The sequence below is a fragment of the Monodon monoceros genome, unplaced genomic scaffold, assembly GCF_005190385.1.
Source record: "Monodon monoceros isolate NGI ecotype Baffin Bay Population unplaced genomic scaffold, NGI_Narwhal_1 Super_Scaffold_16, whole genome shotgun sequence".
Lineage (NCBI taxonomy): Eukaryota > Metazoa > Chordata > Mammalia > Artiodactyla > Monodontidae > Monodon > Monodon monoceros.
Genome location: NW_021703772.1, coordinates 6,795,836 through 6,814,994, shown reverse-complemented (window position 1 = coordinate 6,814,994; position 19,159 = coordinate 6,795,836). Strand labels below are relative to the sequence as shown.

At 54.8% G+C, this 19,159-nt stretch overlaps 1 protein-coding gene across 6 annotated transcripts in view; it reads left to right on the top strand.

The window, feature by feature from the left end:
• The window catches only part of DGKD (diacylglycerol kinase delta), a 108,387-nt gene extending 93,568 nt beyond the window's left edge, over positions 1-14,819 (top strand). For 2 of the 6 annotated variants that reach the window (XM_029224559.1, XM_029224561.1), the window contains exons 20-30: positions 471-567; positions 709-816; positions 1,777-1,890; positions 2,908-3,042; positions 3,308-3,459; positions 4,374-4,485; positions 4,570-4,662; positions 5,574-5,693; positions 12,523-12,640; positions 13,723-13,853; positions 14,586-14,819. In XM_029224559.1, coding sequence (XP_029080392.1) covers positions 471-567; positions 709-816; positions 1,777-1,890; positions 2,908-3,042; positions 3,308-3,459; positions 4,374-4,485; positions 4,570-4,662; positions 5,574-5,693; positions 12,523-12,640; positions 13,723-13,853; positions 14,586-14,675 — 1,270 coding nt within the window. In that variant the 3' untranslated portion in view covers positions 14,676-14,819. Of the gene's footprint in view, positions 1-470; positions 568-708; positions 817-1,776; positions 1,891-2,907; positions 3,043-3,307; positions 3,460-4,316; positions 4,486-4,569; positions 4,663-5,573; positions 5,694-8,386; positions 8,618-9,000; positions 9,119-12,522; positions 12,750-13,722; positions 13,854-14,585 lie in introns of those variants that run through there. The other 4 variants (XR_003793828.1, XM_029224558.1, XR_003793829.1 and 1 more) reach the window with 4 other exon arrangements.
• Positions 14,820-19,159: the final 4,340 nt, after the last annotated feature.

Genomic DNA, 19,159 nt, shown 5'->3' with positions numbered 1-19,159 from the left:
GGCGAAGTGCACAGTTACCGCTATTTCAGCTGTAAATCAAGTTCCTAAGGAAATACACTGAAGCATTTATCATCAGTACTTACAGATGTGGGGACTGTGAATTCTCCTTTGTGCTTTTCTGCCCTTTCCAAATTTTCTGTGGTAAGCATAATTTTATAGCTGGAAAAAAATTGTGATTTATACGTTTTTTTTTTTTGAGGTTCTGTAATATCTTACCTTTTTTACCTCTCAGGGTATGATTACTTTCTTGGCAGTGTTACTCTTTAGCAGAATTCCTGGTCAGTGAATATATCTCTTTAGCCCGTCTCGCGTGGACATGTGGCAAGGGCATGTCCTCCTCATCTTAACGGTGTCGCTGCTGGCAGTGATTGCCCGGTGTGACCCATTTGTGATGAGGTCGCAGCAAGGGCCGTAGGTAGCTGTGTAGAGAAAGCTGAGACCCACGTCAGTCCTTTGCTTTCCACCCCTAGGAGTCGAACCAAGAACATGATGTGGTACGGAGTCCTTGGCACCAGAGAGCTGCTGCACAGAACCTACAAGAACCTGGAGCAGAAGGTCCTGCTGGAGGTGAGCAGGCAGCCCCCTGCCGGCCCCTCTGCTGACCCAGTGGCCCCTCGGCCTTAGCCCAGGGTGGTGTGCTGGGGGGAGGGAGCCCCCGGCTGAAGCCTGGATCTCTCTTCTCTCCTTTTATGCATTCCTGCCGCTCAGTGTGACGGGCGACCCATCCCACTGCCCAGTCTCCAGGGAATTGCTGTCCTCAACATTCCCAGCTATGCTGGAGGGACCAACTTCTGGGGGGGCACCAAGGAGGACGATGTACGTACGGGGGTGCTGGGCGGCGTGGGCCCGAGCTCAGGGAAGGGGATGGGGGCGGGGTCCCGAGAGGCGGCCCCTTCGGGAGCCATGGTGGAGCCTCCCGCTCTGGGGGTGCTCTGTCAGTGAGGCGGAGGGACGAGTGGAGGGGGCCCCTGTGCCGGCAGCGGGGGCGCAGCAGAGAGCAAGGCAGGCAGGCCCCGCTCCCGCGGCCTCGACAAAGGGATGCCAGGCAGGACAGGTGTGGTCGCAGGTGTGGCTTGGAATCCAGGCCCATATCTGGGAAGGCTCCTAGGAGGAGGGACACCTACACTGAGACCTGAGGGTGATGCGGGGTTGGACAGGTCAGGTGGGTATGGGGCAGGAGGAGGGAGCAGCGTATATGAAGGCTTGGCGGCCAGGCAGGGCCGGGTGCGGACAGGAGGCTCGCTGGTGTGTGCGTGCTGGGCGGAGCACGGAGAGGTCAGAGCTCCCGTGGGGCCGTGTAAGCCAGGGAGGAGTTTGGAATTTATGCCGAGAACTCTGGGGGCATTGATAGGTTTTAACCAGGGGCCTGACTTCCTTCGTACATAATAGCTAATAAAAACAGTTGACACCGGCTGCACACTGAGCGTGTGCCAGTCCTTCTCAGCACTGTGCCTGTTGACGGCCCTCGTGAGAACCTGTGAGGAACGTACCTGTGTTAGCCCTGTTTTACAGATGAGGGAACCCAGGTAGAGAGACAGTAACTTGCCCAAGCTCCCACGCTAGTGAGTGGCAGGCCTGGGGTTTGATCTCAGGCAGCTGCTCTCAGGCTCTGACGTGGAGACCCGTCAGCAAGTGTTCACCCCGTAGCTTCTCCTACTAGTGGGCCTGTCGGGCTCTCGCCAGTGCAGCGGCCCCCAGGTGAGAAGGATGCGCGTGGCGGGGGGCGTGTTCAGGGAAGCTGGGAGCAGAGGTCAGCTCTAACGCCGGCCCTTCCAGACCTTTGCAGCCCCGTCGTTCGATGACAAGATCTTGGAGGTGGTCGCAGTGTTCGGCAGCATGCAGATGGCCGTCTCCCGTGTCATAAAGCTGCAGCATCACCGAATCGCTCAGGTACCGGCCGTGGTCCTGGAGGTGGGAGGGGCCTGGGTGGAGCTGTGGCTCACACATGTTTGGGGCGGCAGGCCTGGCCCAGAGCCGCACTCTCGAGATAAATGGGCCCCCGGGGTGCAGAGCCCAGGAGAGTAGGTGCTTTTCCAGGATCGCCCTGGCCTCCCCCTGGTCCAGAGCCTGCTCTCACCTGCCATGTTTTGACAATTAAAAAATACTTTCGAAACTGGGGCTGGCTTGTACCCTCCCTGAGCTCCCTCCCTGACTCACTCTGTGGGTACCACCTGTGTCCTGCCCACCCCTGCTGAGGTGGGGTGAGATGAGACGGGCCTGGCTGACCTTGGCCCCTGGGCCTACAGCTCTTAGAAGCCACAGCCTGAGTCTGGGAACAGAGGCCGAGTGCGTGGCCTCGCCCGGCTGCTCGGAGGCCTGGCTAGCGGGTGGCAAGGTGGGTTCCCCATCCGGTACTTCTGGTAATGGGTTGGGAAGGATGTGTCTGTCGGTGGGGTTGGGGAGGGCGATGTTCTCAGGCACAGAGATGGGGAGTTCATGCTCCCCTGAACCCCAGTCCTTTCTGTCCCCACCATGGGCTGCTTGAATTTCACAAGTTTAATTCCTTGGCAGTATTTTTTGTTGAAAAGAGGAGCACTTGTTAGATGTTTGCTCTGTTCTGGGAGTGTCCTCACGTGCCCAGGGACCCAGCAGCTCTTGGTGGTCATGTGTCCCCGCCCTGGGCCTGGTGCTGGTGTCTGAGCACCGAGTTCCTGCACTGCGATCACAGATGGCGGTGCTGGGTGCAGGGCAGTGGGAGCGGGGTGGGGCACACCCCCTGGGCTCCATGAGCTGCGCCCTAGGCGGGGATGCTCTGACCCCGGAGGCTGGGGGCGGGGCGGGGTATGGTGTCACCCCAGGGGCCAGCCAGCCAGTGCAGGGGTGTGTAGGGCAGGACGGTGCCTGTGGTGCTGACAGCACTTGAAGGCTCCTGGGTGCAGCTCGGTGACGGCTGTGATGTTTGCTCAGTGTCGCACGGTGAAGATCTCCATCCTGGGGGATGAGGGCGTACCTGTGCAGGTGGACGGAGAGGCCTGGATCCAGCCGCCAGGGTACATTCGGATTATCCACAAGAACCGGGCACAGACGCTCACCAGGGATCGGGTAAGACAGACTGCCTGTGGCTCACATGTGCCCCTTCTAGGAGAAGACCTGGAGTTTTTAACGTTTTGTTCCAGGAATTTATTTATTTTTTTTGAAGGTTAAGATTAAGTGAACAGGGCTCTAATTTCTAGAACCGATCCCTCTCCCCCCAGCATTAAAAAGAATGTCTCCCTTTCTAGCCGGTTATCCCGCTAGTGTCCCAGCAGTGCTTGTTGTTAGATGTGTGCTCGCAGGAGAGAGTGTAACACTGGCTTCCGCGCCCTAGGCCTTTGAGAACACCCTGAAGTCCTGGGAGGACAAGCAGAAGTGTGAGCTGCCCCGCCCTCCATCTTTCTCTCTGCACCCGGAGATCCTGTCCGAGGAGGAAGCCAACCAGATGGACCAGTTTGGGCAGGCAGCGGGGGCCCTCATCCACAGGTGGGTGCCGCCTTCCCTCCATGGTCCACTCCTCTGCGAGAGCGCCCGGGCCCCCTGACGTCACTGGGACGACCCAGGTCCGTGGCTGGGCCGCAGGCGTTGAGATGCCCCTGCCGGATCTTACGTGCCGTCTGCCTCCTTCACGAGGGCTCGGCCCGGGTTTCTACTAACCCCGGGCTTTGGTATTTTCACTGACCGTCTTCCAGGGATTACTCGGGGTTTATACAGGTGGGAGCTTCACACCACAGGCGTTTTCAGAGGCAGCTCATAGGTTTTACAGCCTATCCTGGATCTCTAAGAATAGTACCCCTCCTGCCTCCTTTAGCCCCCCAGAGAGCGGGTTTGCTCTTAAGAAGCAGACCTTGTAGTTATTTTGAAAAAACAAAAGCCAACAGCCAAAGGCGTTTCCTTCTACTCTGGACCTTCCAGCACGGTGGTCGTCGCTCTGCCGACTGTCCATTCTCCCTGCCCCCCGCTGTGTCCACCCACCTGGCTCCAGCATGGCCCTTCTGCCTGGTGACCTCTTGGTGGCCACATCCGCTGACCCCCTTCAGCCGCTGTCTGGCGGTGTCTTTGCATTGTGCCTCCCTGGCCCCTCCATGGCCGTCTAGCTTCTTCCTGGCTTTCTCCTCCTCTGCCTCCTGCTACTTACCCGCTCGCTGTTTTACAAGGTGTAGGTCTCATTTTGGGCATTACCTCCTTGGCTGAGTTTCTAGAAAAGTTTGGGATTTTGTTGTCAGATTTCCCATTTAAGGCCCCCTCCACCACCGGCCAGGAAGCGATCGGCCGTCACGGGTCACCACGGGCAAGTCGTGGTCTTGTCGGCCCTCTGGGCCAAACCTGGGCTTGTGTTCCAGCAAGGCGACTCGCAGGCTGCTGCTCTTCGGTCTGATGAGCGCCATGTCTCCCTCCAGCATCCGGGAAGCAGCGCGGTCCCACCGAGACGTGGAGCAGGAGCTCGCCCACGCCGTCAACGCCAGCTCCAAGGCCATGGACCGGGTGTACGGCAAGCCCAGGGCCGCAGAGGTGCCTGCGCTTTTCCAGCCTTTCTCCTGTGGGCCCCTTTCGCCCTCGGGACGTCTCCACGGTGTCTGTTCTGGTTCCTCCCAGGGGCTGAGCTGCAGCTTCGTGCTGGAGATGGTGAATAACGTCAGAGCTCTGCGCAGCGAGACGGAGCTGTTGCTGGCGGGGAAGCTGGCCCTGGTGAGCTGGGGGGCCGCTTACTGTGCGCACAGAGGGCAGCCCGCCTCAGCCCAGGATCCCCGGCCTTGAGAATTCTAGGCCCCCCGTCGGAGGGGCCTCAGAGGCCATCTGAGCTGACGGTGTGGTGATGCTCAAGCCCTCTGGCCGCATCTCGCCACGTCATCTCCAGGGTGTCCGAGACTGGCGGACGGGACCTCCTGTATTGTAGACGGCGCTCTGCCCCAGACCCCCCAGGTGTGCGGCCACCGCCGTGGCCAGGCTGGCCGGCCTTTTCCCCGCACCCAGAGTCGGCTGCCTTCCTCGCTCAGCCCTGCAACCTGGCGGATGAGTCAGCCCTGCAGAGGCGTGCAGCTGGAGTTCGAGTGAACTGCAGAAGCCAGCTCAGGGCAGACCTGAGAGAGCGCCTGGCCAACCTCCTTGTTTTAAAAAACGAGGAGGTGGGAGGTCAAGGAGGCGAAGTCACTAGAGAACTGCCCTAAGAGTCCAGTTCCACACTCTCATTCCAAAGTACTGCTCTGTCCTGACACATTCCAGCTGCTGCGTCCGTGGCCCCACCATGCTCCCTGCTCTCTGGTGCAGGCGGGCTGCTCCCCCACTTCCGAGAGAGGGTCCCGAGGAAACCACAGCAGGTGACCTGTCAGCCCTGCTGATGCGATTTTAGACAAGCTGGGTCTCCCCCATCATTTACGAGAGGAGAGTTTAATTCTCTCACCCGACACTACTTACGAGGGGAGGTTCTGAGTCTGGCCCTTAAGTGGCGTTCTGGGACTCAGTTTCCTTGCAAGTTTTTAGAAAACTCTCTGAGAGCAGCCCAGCCCCTGGAGCAGACCTTATGTCTGGGTGGGGCTCTGCCATGGCCCCAGCTCCCTGCCGGTAACCAGCTGTGTCTCTTCCCTCCCTGCCTGGAGCAGCAGTTGGATCCCCCTCAGAAGGAACGGCTCACGGCTGCCCTCGTCGAGATGGACCAGCAGCTCAGAAAGCTGGCAGACACCCCCTGGCTGTGCCAGCCCATGGAGCCTGGTGATGAAGAGGTATGTGGGTCACAGGGCTTCAGCGCGGTGTCCCTGGACACAGTGACGCTCCCTTCAGTGCCTGAACTCACGTGCTCTGTGCAGCTTTGGAATTAAGATGGTGTTGGTCCTGCAGCCCCTGATCTGGCCTCCCACACTTCTCTTTTAAGATGCCTTCAAGGTACAGAGCTGAACTTCGGCAGGCAGGAAGGAATTGGGAATTGCTGTTAAGAATGACCCTTGGTGACTGGGGCACAAGTTGCCCTCGGCAACAGAACTGCGGGGCTGTCCAGGACATAGGTGGAAAGAAGGCTGAGTCCAGCCCCACTATTTGCCCCCAGTGTGGAGGCACATCGCTTGGCTAAACAGCAACTTCTTGGGAGTTTGTTGTTGACAGGGGCAGAGTTGCTGGGTTCAAATCACAGTCACGCTTTTCTGTTGTACGTATTTAGAGATGCCAGCTTGCGCAGGTCTTATAGCTGGGACAACAGATGGGACCCTGGGCATATGCGCCCTGGGGGTAGTGTCTCCTGAAGCAGGAGAGGCAGGAAGAAGGCCCTGGAGAGGCGCTTGTTGTTGAGTGGTTGGTTTTTGCGGGCAGCACCTGGAGAGGGGCAAACCCTAGATGGCCTTCCTCTCAGGGGTGGAACAGAGGTGGGCCAGGAGAAAAGTTCACCAGGTAAAGAACTGCTAGACACATTAGGCGCCCCTGCTGCCGGCTCGATTGTTAGGACCCATGGGCAGCAGTAGGGCGAGGGGACAGGGGGCCGGCAGTCCAGAGCTCTTCTTGAACATGCAGGCGTTTGTTGACAAATGTGCACCCCACCTGGAAAACTGACTCAGAGGCCTTCCAGCCAAGAAACAAAACTCAGCAACTGAAGAATGAGGACATTTTGGTTCAGAGGGCCAGGCCAGGCTCATCAAAATTTGTAGTTAATTATAAATATAGAAATATCATTTAAAGAAAATTACTAAAACAATAATACGTAAAATATTCAACAAATGTAGCAGTAACCTAGGCCTGTGATTCCAGATTATGTTGTCAAAGCCTGTGAAGTGTGGGCAGTGCAGTGGGGAGACAGGAAAGAGGACATGGATGGGAGTGAGGGCACATTAAGTCCCTCCTCTTACGGTGGAGGAAGGTTCATGAAAGTTCTTGACTTTGATAATTAGAGAAAGGTAGTCAATTATGTTTTAAAAACTTAAATGTAGTTTTAAAGGTAGCTTTTAGTAAAATTGAAAAGGTGTATGTCTTTTTGAATCACCACAAAAGACACAAGCAAAGTGTAGTCTGTATCATAAAAGAAAATAAAAGAAGTAGTAAAGATGGAGCTAACAGCATAAAAATAAGAAAATAGGAAATAATATAACTGCTCCTCTTAAAAGCAAATTATTCTTAGATTGTGCTAAAAAAAAAAAAAGAAATCTAACCAAATACTAGTCACAGGAGCCCAGTTTTCTCTTCCATACCCTCAATAAAAAATTGTGACCCAGAAAGATTAAAAATAAAACAATTTCAAGAAACCACAATAAAAAATCCAAAGTAACAATGTAAAAATAGAATTGCATATACCTAAGGCAGTAAATGATAGAGGATCACTTTATATTGGTAAAAGATAATAACCATATCATTATACTATATATTGTATAATTCTGAGATAAACTTATGATGGTTATAATGATAAAATCTTGTCCTAATATAGCATTTAAATGAGTTGTATTTCCCAATATGTGAGATTTTTTTCTAGTAAGTTTTTTGTTATTGATTTTTAACTTAATCTCACTGTGTTCAAAGGCAGTTGTTTGTATGTTACCAGTCCTTTGAAATCTGTTGAAACTTACTTTATGGCCCAAAAGGTGGTCAGTTTTTATAAATGTACCTTATATCCAGTTGTAATTATTTACGTCATTAAGTCCTTACTTTGTTTTTTATTTTTGTGTCTTCTTGATCTGTCAGTTACTGTTGAACTCTCTGACCTGTGAATGTAGATGTCTCAATTTATCCTTGCGGTTTTGTGTATATTTGCTATATGTATTTTGAGGTTATGTTATTGGATGCATACAAGTTTCATCATTATATAAAGACCTTTATTAATTCTTTTTGCTTTCAAGTCCACTTGTTTGGTATATTCTTTTTCATACTTTCACTTTCACGCTTTATTTGGAGTGTTGCTCTTATAAATAGCATTGCTAAATTTTGGGTTTTTATTCAGTATAATACTCTGTGTTTTGATTGGAGAGTTCAGTCTATTTACATTTATTATGATTCTGATATTTAGATATATTTTTACCATATTTTATGCTTTCTGTTTGTCCCATTTTTTTTTTTTCTTTGCATTTCTCCTTTTCGATTGATGAGTCTCTCCCTCTTCCCACACAATTCTGGTTGTCCCTCTACTAGTTTGGAAGTATGTACTCTTCTGTCTGTTCTTTTAGTGATGACCCCCCAGATTTTAATCTTTACATGCATAAAATATGTAAAGCTACAACTTCTTGAAATGATAGGAAGCGTCAGAATCCCAATTTTGTAGTGTGAGCTATCCCTATCAGTCCGTGATTAATCACATAAAACAAACTGTCACAACATCTGAACAAAGCAAGTTGATAGAATACGTATATGTAGAATATATATACAAGTATATATCATGCTTCTCTATAGAGAGAATTTTATACTCTGCAAAGAGGGAAAATGCTTTCTTTTCTGTTGCCCATAGGACATTTTGAAAATCTGATCATTTTCTAAACTGGGACTACTACTGATGGTATGAAACTCTCTGTTATCGTTGTAGAAATTGAGAGGAAGCGTTTAGAAACTTTGAAGCACTTGAGAGGGAAACTTTATTTACGTTGAAAATAATAAATTTTTTTTTATAAATTTATTTATTCATTTATTTTTGGCCGCGTTGTATCTTTGTTGCTGCACTTGGGCTTTCTCTGGTTGCAGCGAGCGGGGGCTGCTCTTTGTTGCAGTGCGCGGGCTTCTCATCGGGGTGGCTTCTTGTTGCGGAGCATGGGCTCTAGGCACGCGTGGGCTTCAGTAGTTGTGGCATGCGGGCTCTAGAGCGCAGGCTCAGTAGTTGTGGCACACGGGCTTAGTTGCTCCGCGGCATGTGGGATCTTCCCAGACCAGGGCTTGAACCTGCGTCCCCTGCGTTGGCAGGCAGATTCTTAACCACTGCGCCACCAGGGAAGTCCCGATAAAAAAACTGAGGTTTGTATTTTGTATGCCTTTTGGGGGTTTCATTTTTCTAGTAATTTGTTTTACTTTCTTTCATTCAAGTACCAGTACACTATGGAATGGGAATTTTTAACGCTGGTTCTTTTCCAGGGGTAGTTTGAGCAGCACAGCTCTAGACCACAAGGAAACCTCAGATACTAACTCAGAACAGAAATTGTGCCAGCTGTGAACCATGGCCCCTGTGCTCCCAGTGCGCTGCCCTGCGCAGGTGGGTCGCTTCTGCCTCCGTGCAGATTCTTCAGTGAAGACAGGGAGGGCCAGGATTTTCTTTAGTTCACGGGCAGGGTAACAGCTGCTGCAGTGGGAGGCCCACAGCCTGGTGCCCAGTTGCATGGTGACCAAGCACCTCAGTTTATTTGGGACTGTCAGGTCTTAGTACTAAAAGCCCATGTCTCAGGGATTGTGTGGCTCTAAAGCTTTAAGCCTAAAAGTGTTTTCAGAACAACTATCACCAAATGCCATGCAGCCACCATGGAAACAAACACAGAGCACCACAAGTCCCCCCTGGATGGCTGACCTGAATGCTGCCTGCCTGATGAACCCTCTAAGCCACGTCTAGAGTGGCCCTGGTTTCCAGGGTTCCTAGATGTGGGCTGCTGAGACGGAGCAGATGTTAGTTCTTGCAGTAGTAGGTGGGAAATAGTACCGATGGCACCTGAGGTTTAGTTGCAACACCGGAAACCTTCTGGAACCAGCTGGGGTGGTGTTACTGCAGGCATTCACCCGATGGGGCCTGAGGCCAGAAACCGAGGGCCAGGGGTCCTGGGAGTGAAGGGAAAACCACGCTGGCTCCTGGACTCCTGGTTTCTCCAGCCAACTCCGCTGGTGCCTTCCAGCTCAGTGCTGCCACCCTCTGGGACTCCGGCTCGTCCCCCCATGCAAGGCACCAGGAGGAGGTGAAGTGTGAAGGGCAAAGGGAACCTTGGAGGGGGAGGCACCATATTTCTACTGGCATAAAAATAGGAAAATCATTTATTTGAAAGGAAAAGAAGTGATAGGTCTTTGAGCTGGTTCTTAGAAAGGAAAGTAAAAAAAAAAAGTCTCCTCTGGCAGATGTAATGGGGGGGGAAATGAACAAAATGATAAGGGGGCTATAACAACAGATACAAGCATTAATCAAGTTACAGCATATACAAAGAAATGACAATGAATCTTACAATCTTGATGAAACTTGATTTTTTCAGAAAATATTTAAATTACACAAATTGAAACCTCAAGATATTTTAAAAGGAATAGTCACAGAACAACTTGAAAAAATAAATTTTACTTCCAAAGAGAAAATGTCAAGGAATATATAATTTCCATATATAAGAAAGTGTCAAAGCTGGAAAAAGATGGACATTGTCCCAGTTCATTTTTTTAAATTGTGGTAGAAAAACACAATTTACCATCTTTGTCATTTTTAAGTGTATAGTTCAAGTAGTGTTGAGTATATTCACATTGTTAGGAAACAGATCTCCAGAACTTTAAACATTTGCGGTATGTGGGCCTCTCACTGTTGTGGCCTCTCCCGTTGCGGAGCACAGGCTCCGGATGCGCAGGCTCAGCGGCCATGGCTCACGGGCCCAGCCGCTCCGCGGCATGTGGGATCTTCCCGGACCGGGGCACGAACCCGTGTCCCCTGCATCGGCAGGCGGACTCTCAACCACTGCGCCACCAGGGAAGCCCTAAACATTTCATTTTTAAAAAACCAGCACGTTGGATTCCAGACTTCAGTATTATCAGTAGATCCCCTGAAGTGATTTCTTTAAATCAAATAGTTGATGAAAGAAGTTCTTAATAACAGAATTCAAGCTGGAGTGTAGGATTAAAGCACCATTTTGCGCCCCTGGGGACACGAGATTGATGGAATCAGCAGCTCTGGACCACACGGGGAGTGGGGAGGAGGGAGACGCCTGTCAGCCAGAGCGCGAGTTTTCCTGCAGGGCAGACGCCTGGTCTCTCTACAGGTGGCCCCGAGGAGGAGAGACTGAGCCACAAGAGCTGGGTGTCCCCTGTGAACCCCGTCAGGGTCCTGATTCAAAGGTTTGCTCCAAAGGTTTATCCACACATATCCAGCTGTGAGGATAAACCTTTGGAGCAGTCGGGGAGATCTGATACAAATGGATTCATGAGAGCCAAATGAATTCTTGTTAGTGGTATCAGGTGTGACAGTGGTGCCATGAGTATGTTTTCAGAAGAGTATTCTTAGAGTTGCATACTGAAGTACTTAAGGGTGGAGTAATTTGATGTCTGAAATCTGCTTTTAAAAGGCAGATAACAGGTCGATAATCAGCCACATTCTACTAGTCTCCTCGTCCTACCAGTAGAAGGAAATATGCATATTGAAAAAGTTAGAAGTAAATTTAAAGCTCATGTTTGCATTGAAGAAAGAAATTGTAGAGTCAGGAATCGGATTTCATGTGGGTTCTGGAGAGTACCTGCCTCACACGTGGCCGCCCCTCCTGCAGGCGGCGCTGAGGAGTGAGGGGCGGCTCGTCTTGGGGCCAGCCCGTGACTGTGCTGACCGCCCAGGAGCTGGAGTTCTTGCGTGGAGCAGCTGTGCGAGAATGGGCGCTTGATGGTTTTGCCAAGAATAAGACATCTGTGAAAACAAGTTTCTTCAGTACTCAGTCATTGACTAGAAAATGTCACTGTAAGAGGTCTCTTTCCACGAAGATGACCGTGCAGGGGCATGATGAAGATGGAGGGTCACGACAGTCTGGGTGTGGAGATGCTTAGTATTTCCAGGCTCTAGGTTGGGTGCAATCCCAGTGAAAATGCCGTGGAGTTTTTTCAGTGCAACCCGATGTCCCCGCCAGATCTGAAAGTGTGTCATAAAGCTGCGCAGTCCTAACTGTGCCGGTCACGGTGGGGATGTAGGTAGACAGGGCCCAGGGGCAGAATCCAGGCCGGCGGGGCCAGGAAGAAAGTGGCACACCTGAAAAATAAGGAAATTACGCTTTATTTGTGAATAGGTTTATACACATTATCAGAACAGGTACGTGTTTGTGTGTGCACAAAATGCTTTACTGGTGGAGACCCCTGCCCTAGCTTCTGTGAGAATCAGCAGAGAAGGTCCACAGACCCGTGGGGAAGGGGCAGCGATGGCTCTGCCGTGCCCTGGACTGCTCTGTGGGGAGGTGGCCACCGAGCAGGGACCCCGTCCCCGTGGTGTCCCTCTGACTCCCTTCCCTCCTTGATTCTGCCTCAAGGAACAGATCGCAAGGAAACAGTGCAAAGTGCAGGAAAAGCTTTATTTAGAAAGATACTCGTGATACTGATAGTCAAAGCCTGCCAGTGCAACGCTGGAAGAGTGGCTGATAACTTACCAATCTTGATATGGTCCTGATATTTAAATAATGTATAGAGAGCTTTCTAGTCACATGAGAAATAAACACTGTAAAATGAAAAAAAAAAAGAATATGAAAATAGATACTTATCACTGTGAAACCGCTTTTTAAAGGCATTAAAAATCAGCAATAAACACAAGACTAAAAGTCAAGGAAAAGCCCCAGAATAAGAGTATCAGGAATGACGTGTCTTCCTAGCTCCGTGCCTGTCTGCTCGAGGGGTGGCTGAGGTCTTGGTGAGCCGGGGTCTGACTCTCAAAGTTTCTCGTTTGCCACACAGAACGTGATGCTGGATCTTTCCAAGCGCAGCCGCAGCGGTAAATTCCGCCTGGTGACCAAGTTTAAGAAGGAGAAGAATAACAAGAACAGAGAAGCTCGCAGCAGCCTGGGAGCCCCGGGTACCTGCCCTCTGCTGTTCTCCTGGCCACCCGGGCTGTGTGGGGCCCAGGCTCTGCTTTCTCCCTGGCCTTGTGCCCGTCCCCGTCGTCCCGGGGCCACGGCCTCCAGTCATGCCCTGCGTCGACTCGTCTGTGGCTACAGAACTGCACCCCGGCTTTCCCGCTCCACGTGGGAGGCTCACTGGTGTCACGCCCTGCCCTGAACTTGCTCCTGGTGCAGATTCAGGGTGACAGACAGGCCACCGAGCCGCCTGCCTGCGCTAGATTGGGGCGCGAGGTGGGGAGGAGACAGCAGAGGTGACAAGACAGAGACACATCTCACACTCCGGCCACACATTGGCCCCCCTGTGCCTGCTTCCTCTGCGGGGCTGCTCGTCCCCCATTAATCAGTTCATTGATCAAGGCCCCTGCGCCGGGAACCTCGGCTGCCAGTGGCCCTGGGCCGTGAAATCAATAGAAAATGGCACTAAAGGATGTTTCTCCTCTGGGTCAGTAAACTGGGGCTTTAGAATCTCCATTCAAAGTGTCGGCCCTGAGCACAGCTGCCCCCAGGCTCTCAGGTGCTGGGCAGCCCCAAACCTGGATTTGGGGGTGGCATTTGCTGCCAGTAAGGGTAGCTCCCTTTGATTTTTCTTCTTCGCATGTTTGTCCAGAAATTGGGTTTCTTTGAATGATGGTGGCTCTGACTTCATGGAATCTCTGCGTATGTTTCCCTTCCCGCTGTGGGCTGGAAGTGGAATGGACCCCTCTAGAAGGGAGAGGGAAGCTGACCTCAGCCGCAGTCAGACCCATGTGTCCCTCCTGGCACAGAAGGCTGCCGGTGACCTGGCAGGAACAGACAGCAGCTTCTGCGGCAGCTCCCCTTCTCTTTCTGCACAGCCTGGGGCGGCACCTGGGGCTGGGGTGTCTTGGGCGCCTGCTTGCTGGGGTGTCTTGGGCGCCTGCTTGCTGGGGTGTCTTGGGTGCCTGCTTGCTGGGGTATCTCGGGCGCCGCCTGCTGGGGTGTCTCGGGCGCGGGCCGCCGCCTGCTTCGCGCTGGGCTCTGGGCACTCATTGCACTCGTGCTTTTCCGTCTCTGACAGTTCACCTCTGGGGCACAGAGGAGGTTGCTGCCTGGCTGGAGCACCTCAGTCTCTGTGAGTATAAGGACATCTTCACGCGGCACGACATCCGGGGCTCAGAGCTCCTGCACCTGGAGCGGAGGGACCTCAAGGTACTTCCACAGCGTCTCCTGGGAAGGCGCACCTGCGCTCCCCGCGGCTCCCCTGTCCCCTCCCTCTGACCTGGCCTTGTCCCAGTGTCAGCAGTCTCCTCACCGTTCTTCTCAGGCCTTTGTGCGTGACCCGGGGTGACGACCTGGGGGTGATGCGACCTGGGGGTGATGCGTGGCGGCTCCCAGATGTGATGTCTCACCTGCTGGGGAGTCTCGCTCTCTTAGCCTAACTGGACAGTGGGCCATGTTAGCGTTAAAAACCCTTTGGGGAATGCAGCCCTCCGCTAGTCAAGCTGAAGTGTTCTCTGTGATGACAGCCATCCGGGTGAAGGGGACCCAGCGGACGGGGTTCCTTCCCCAGTTGGCCGCTTTCTGGCTCCCCCAGTGGCCCCGCTCGCCCGTCTCCCTCCCCTCGGGAGGACGCGGGGCGGCCTGACCCGGGGCTCCCGGAACTTGGCTCTCTGTGCCGCTCTGGCCGTATCCCGTCCGGAGAGGCTGAGAGGCCGCCGAGGGCGTCGGGACAGTGGCGCCCTCGGGTCGCCTCGCTCGTCTGTGTTTTGCTCCGTGTGCCCTTGACGACTCCCGTCAGGGACCGGGACGTGGCGGGCGGCCGCGGGCTGCTGGTTTCGGGCGCCGTCTCCGGCCGCGTCCCCCGTTGTCGCTTTCACCCTCACTCGTGTTCAGACGCGGGTGGCAGCGCGCCGAGGCCTGAGCGCTGTCCTCTCCTTGCAGGACCTCGGCGTGACCAAGGTGGGCCACATGAAGAGGATCCTGTGTGGCATCAAGGAGCTGAGCCGCAGCACCCCTGCCGCCGAGGCCTAGCCTCCGCCCTCTGGGCCTGCGTCCCCCGCGCCTCCCGCGACTGAGCCGGCTCGGCGCCGCTCATGGTGCTACTCCCGCCGACCCGGCCCGGCGGCCTGGGCCCCGGGTCCCGACCCGCAACACAGCTACCTTCCAGCCGACGCCGCCTCCCGCCCCGTCCCGGGCCTGGGCTCCTCCGTGTGCCCTCAGCGGCGCAGCGCGGGTAACCAACCGGCTCCCGCCCCCGCCGGCCCGCGCTGTATCCCCCGCGTCTGAGTGCCCTGGTGTGAGCGCGGCCTGGCTGCCTTCTGTCCCGCCGGTTCATTTTGACACGAAGGCGACGCTGGGTCCCCCTGAAGCCGAGCAGACGGTAGTTAGGGTCTGGGGCTGACGAGCTCGCGCCCCGACCGTCTTGGCCCCTCGTCCCTGGGCCGCGGGCGCGGGGTCCCCTCTGTGCCCAGGACGCCTGGCCTGTCGTCTCCCCGCGGACAGAGGCTGGTCCGTGTTTTCTGTGTGGAGGAGGCTTCCCGGGCTGCCAAGGGCGTCAGGGGCCGCCCAGAGTTTCTCACCCCGGGGCGGAGCCGCCAGGTCGGCGTCCCTCCGCGGGGACGAAGCTGAGCCGGGAACGGCCCCGGCGGTACCCCGGTCCTCACCGCCTGGGACTTGGCCCTTTTCTACGCTTCCGCCTCCCGGGGGCTGTGCGCCGCCGTCCCGAGGGGCCCGGGAGCGGGGGCGCTGTCGTCCCGAGGGGGTCAATGGGCGCGCGCGGCGGAGCAGCATTGACCTGCCGCTCGCTTCGCACACGCTCTGCCGGCTCCCCGCCGGCCGCGCGGTCGGCCGCTGCCTCTGGCCGGCGGGGGCTCCCTCTGGCGGGCCTCCCGGCGCTGAGCTCGGCCGAGGCCCTGCCCCAGGCCAGCTTGTCCCCGCGGGCGGGGTGGCCGCGACCCACCCAGCGGTAGTGTCACTCTCCGCGCCCCCGAGGTTCCCGCCCATCAGAGCCTCCGCAGCGGGTGGAGGGAGGTGGAGGAAACCCAGTCGCCACAAGTCCCTGGGTTTCAAAGTAGAACAGGCTGGCCCGGCCCGCGGTGCCAGACGCCGTCTGCTCTGTTGCTTCGGGCCGGGGGGCACCCCGGGCTCTGAGGCCTTCAGGCCGACGCACAGGCGGGGACTCGGCGGAGGAGGGCGCACGCGGGGCTTGGTGGCCGGTGCTACGGGGCCACCGCGGCCCTCAGCGCCCTCCCTTGGGAAAGCCTTAGGTTTACGTCAAGCGTGGTGTTTAAAGGTAACGTCGTCAGTGATTAGAGCAACACTGTTTACGTGAAACCACTTTCTGAGGGTAGTGAGTGAGAGCGAGTGGAATAAACACGAGCGTTGCGCGAGGCCGCGTCTGCAGGGCGGTGTCTCACGCGCGTTGTGGTGCGTGTTGCTGCGCGTGGGGCTGCCCTCTGGGCCCCCGCCGTGCTGCTGGACGGCTGTCCCTCGGGGGTCCCCGGGGTCTCACGGTCCTGTCAGTGTAGAGGGAGGGAGGAGGGATCCCTGGAGTCTTGGAGAAAAGGTTTTGTGCCCTCTGGTGGGGCTTCCCCCATATTTATGATCTTAATTTATACAGCGCCCACCGTGGAAGCAAACGTCTCCTGTATCGCTATGTACATATCCACATCTGGAGTTGTAAATACGTTGTTCTGTGTATAAATAAAGCAAGCCTGTTTTTGATCTTTCACTGTCGGGTATCTTGTTATCGTTCCTTGCGCTTGGACGTAAGATGTCGTTGCCAAAAATCTTCCCGAACTGGGTTCAGAATTACGTTTTTCAGCCGCTCTAAAAACAGGTTGAATTGGCGGTGGCTGAAAAGCAAAGTGGGATGAATGCCATTGTATTGTTTAGGGTGTAGGCTCTAGGATCTATTGGTTTAAAAATTCAGCGACCTTGGGGCCAGGTAGCACCAAGGTTCTCAGGCTTAATAGCGCGCGGCTTCAGCCCAGCCTACTGAGGGCCGGGTCGCTTTAGCTAATACCCTAACCTCCCAAGTCTTTTACACGCTACTGCAAACCGGAGCCCTCCTACGTACCGCTCTGTTTAATCATAGTACCTTTATTACAAGGGAGCTGCCTCTCCAAGCTCAAGGTCACTTTAATCATCCCCCAGTTTCCTGGGGTGAGGGATGGGGTCTGGGATCATAGAGTCGAAAACCAGGCAGGGTACCATAGGGCTGTGTGGGCTTTGGATGTGTAGGTTGCCTCCCCAGCAGCTTTCTTCTCTCTCCTTTGCTTAGCAGAGCCCCATTTTTGTCCTGGTATGCATGCTCCTCCCACCTGGCCATCCAGGATCAGGCCTCATGCTTACAAAATAACTGCCACTATTCCAGGGATCACATCCAAACATGACCATGTCCAGGCTAAGGTGTGGGTGTATAGGGGGGTTGTCTCTTCTGCGTCTTTTTTTTTAAGGTAAAAGGAAACCTTTCAGAAAGTCTGGCTTCCACTGACCTCCCCTAATGTCTCATTGTCTAGAATTGTATCACACACTCATGACTAAACAAACGGGTGGGTGCAGAGGGAATGGGGCTATGCCAGTGATGGCTGATCACGGTGCTGCTGGCCTAACACATTTCTGTTATTTTATGCCAGGTGCCGGCTTAAGGACTTTACACATCCTAACTCACCTGTGTTCCTTAGCAAATCCTACGAGGTGGGTATCTGCACTTTACAGGTGAGGACACAGGCTCACAGAAGTTCATGACTTGTCCCAGCAGCACGTGGCAGGGACGGGAGTCACGGGGCAGTTGGGTATCGGAGATCACACCTCGAGGGCCATGCTGGTCCTGTGTCCCAGGCCTGACACCAACCCCAGCCCACGCTGACAGGTGAGGGAACGGCTTAAGTTACACACAGGCATCCTGGCCTGGAAGCCTGTGGTCCCTCTCACACTGGGATGGCAACTGTGACCGCGCTGGCCGCCCAGCCCAGGTGCCGGCCTCGGAGCAGCGTCTGTTGCCACTTTTGATCACAAAAGCCTAATAAGCAGGTTGTAAAACTCACAGAGGAAAACCCGCCAGCTGGGGACCTGAAGGCTTTCTTGCTCGTGCCGTGGACGGAAGCATATCGACCAAAAAGCCTGCTGAGCTGCGCTTTCCGGGAAGTCATGTTGCCAGCCGGGCCCCACGCTGAGAACAAAATTGCCTGTGGTCCCAGGTCTCCAGGACGTGCGCGCGCAGGAGGAAAGTGCCCCAGCGTGGCCGCCGCCAGGCGCACCCTCGGGGCCGGGCGGGCCTCTGCAGTGCCAGGCGGGCCGTTGTGCAGTGCCAGGCGGGCCGTTGTGCAGTGCCCATCACCGTGGAGGCCGTGACCGCTCGGGGTGGCCTCGACTTCCAGAAGAGCCGTTGTATCGTGGTCCCCACCCCCTCAGTACGCTGGTTCCAAGTCAAATCATTCATGTCATTGAGCTGCTGCTGGCTGAACCGCGAGGCGCTCCATCCGTCGGGCCCAACCCAGACCCCAGGCTGCAGGTAGGAGCTGGTGGGCCCGAGGGCCCGGCCCCTGGGCTCTGGGGGTTGGGGCTGCTGATAGGAAGGTGGGGCCCCGCAGTGACCCCCCCCCCCACGGGACTAGAGCCACCTTCTCCCCGGGGGAGAAGCTGCGGGCGCATCAGGTCTGCTCAAGGCAGCCTGAGCCAGGATGCAGGCAACGAGCTCCTGGTGGGCGCTGGAGACGTCTCTTCCTTTAACTAGCTTGTGTGTCGCTGCCATGGCTTCACCTTCCTCTCTGCAGTGCGGTGTCTTCCCAGAATGTACACACACCCACGGTGATAGGTCACGTCTTTTACTGACAGGGCAGGACTGAGCACGGAAGGCGTGGCTGCTGTGTCTCCCGTCCAGCCGGGCTGAGGGGCCCAGGACTTGGCCCTTCACAGCCAAGTCTGTCCCAGAGGGAAGCCAACCTCTCCAAGCCAGGATTCTGGATTATCAGGGACTTCTTGGGCCCCGCCTCCCCTTTTTGCCAGGAAAGTGTCACATTTGAGTAAATATGTTTCCTGAAACACAAGCACCCCTGCCAGTTCTATTTTCCTAGAAGGAAAAGAGAACCAGACCACTTCCAGTTTCTTCAAATACAATTATTACCACGAGTCTGAGTTTATTTAAAACCAAAACACAGTTCTGTTATTTTTACAGCAGTACTGAAGTGGTATTTCTAAACATAAACCCCAGCGACTTAGCATCTGTAGTTCGCTTGGGAAAAAGGCCAGGAGAACATGAAGCAGTCAGCGCACAGAGACGGGAGGTTACAAGTTGAACAGCTTATTTTTTCTTTAACAGACTCTTACAGCTCTCTCCCTGGAGCCCCACTCCATCCCCGAACTGGAAGGAAGGAAGGAGGGAGGGAAGGAGGGAGGGAGGGGAGGAAGGGAGGAAGGAAGGAGGGAGGGAGGGGGGGAGGGAGGGAGGGGGGGAGGGAGAGAGCGGGGGGGGTTGAGGGGGGACTGCGGCATGTTGTGGAGAGGTGAGGCGG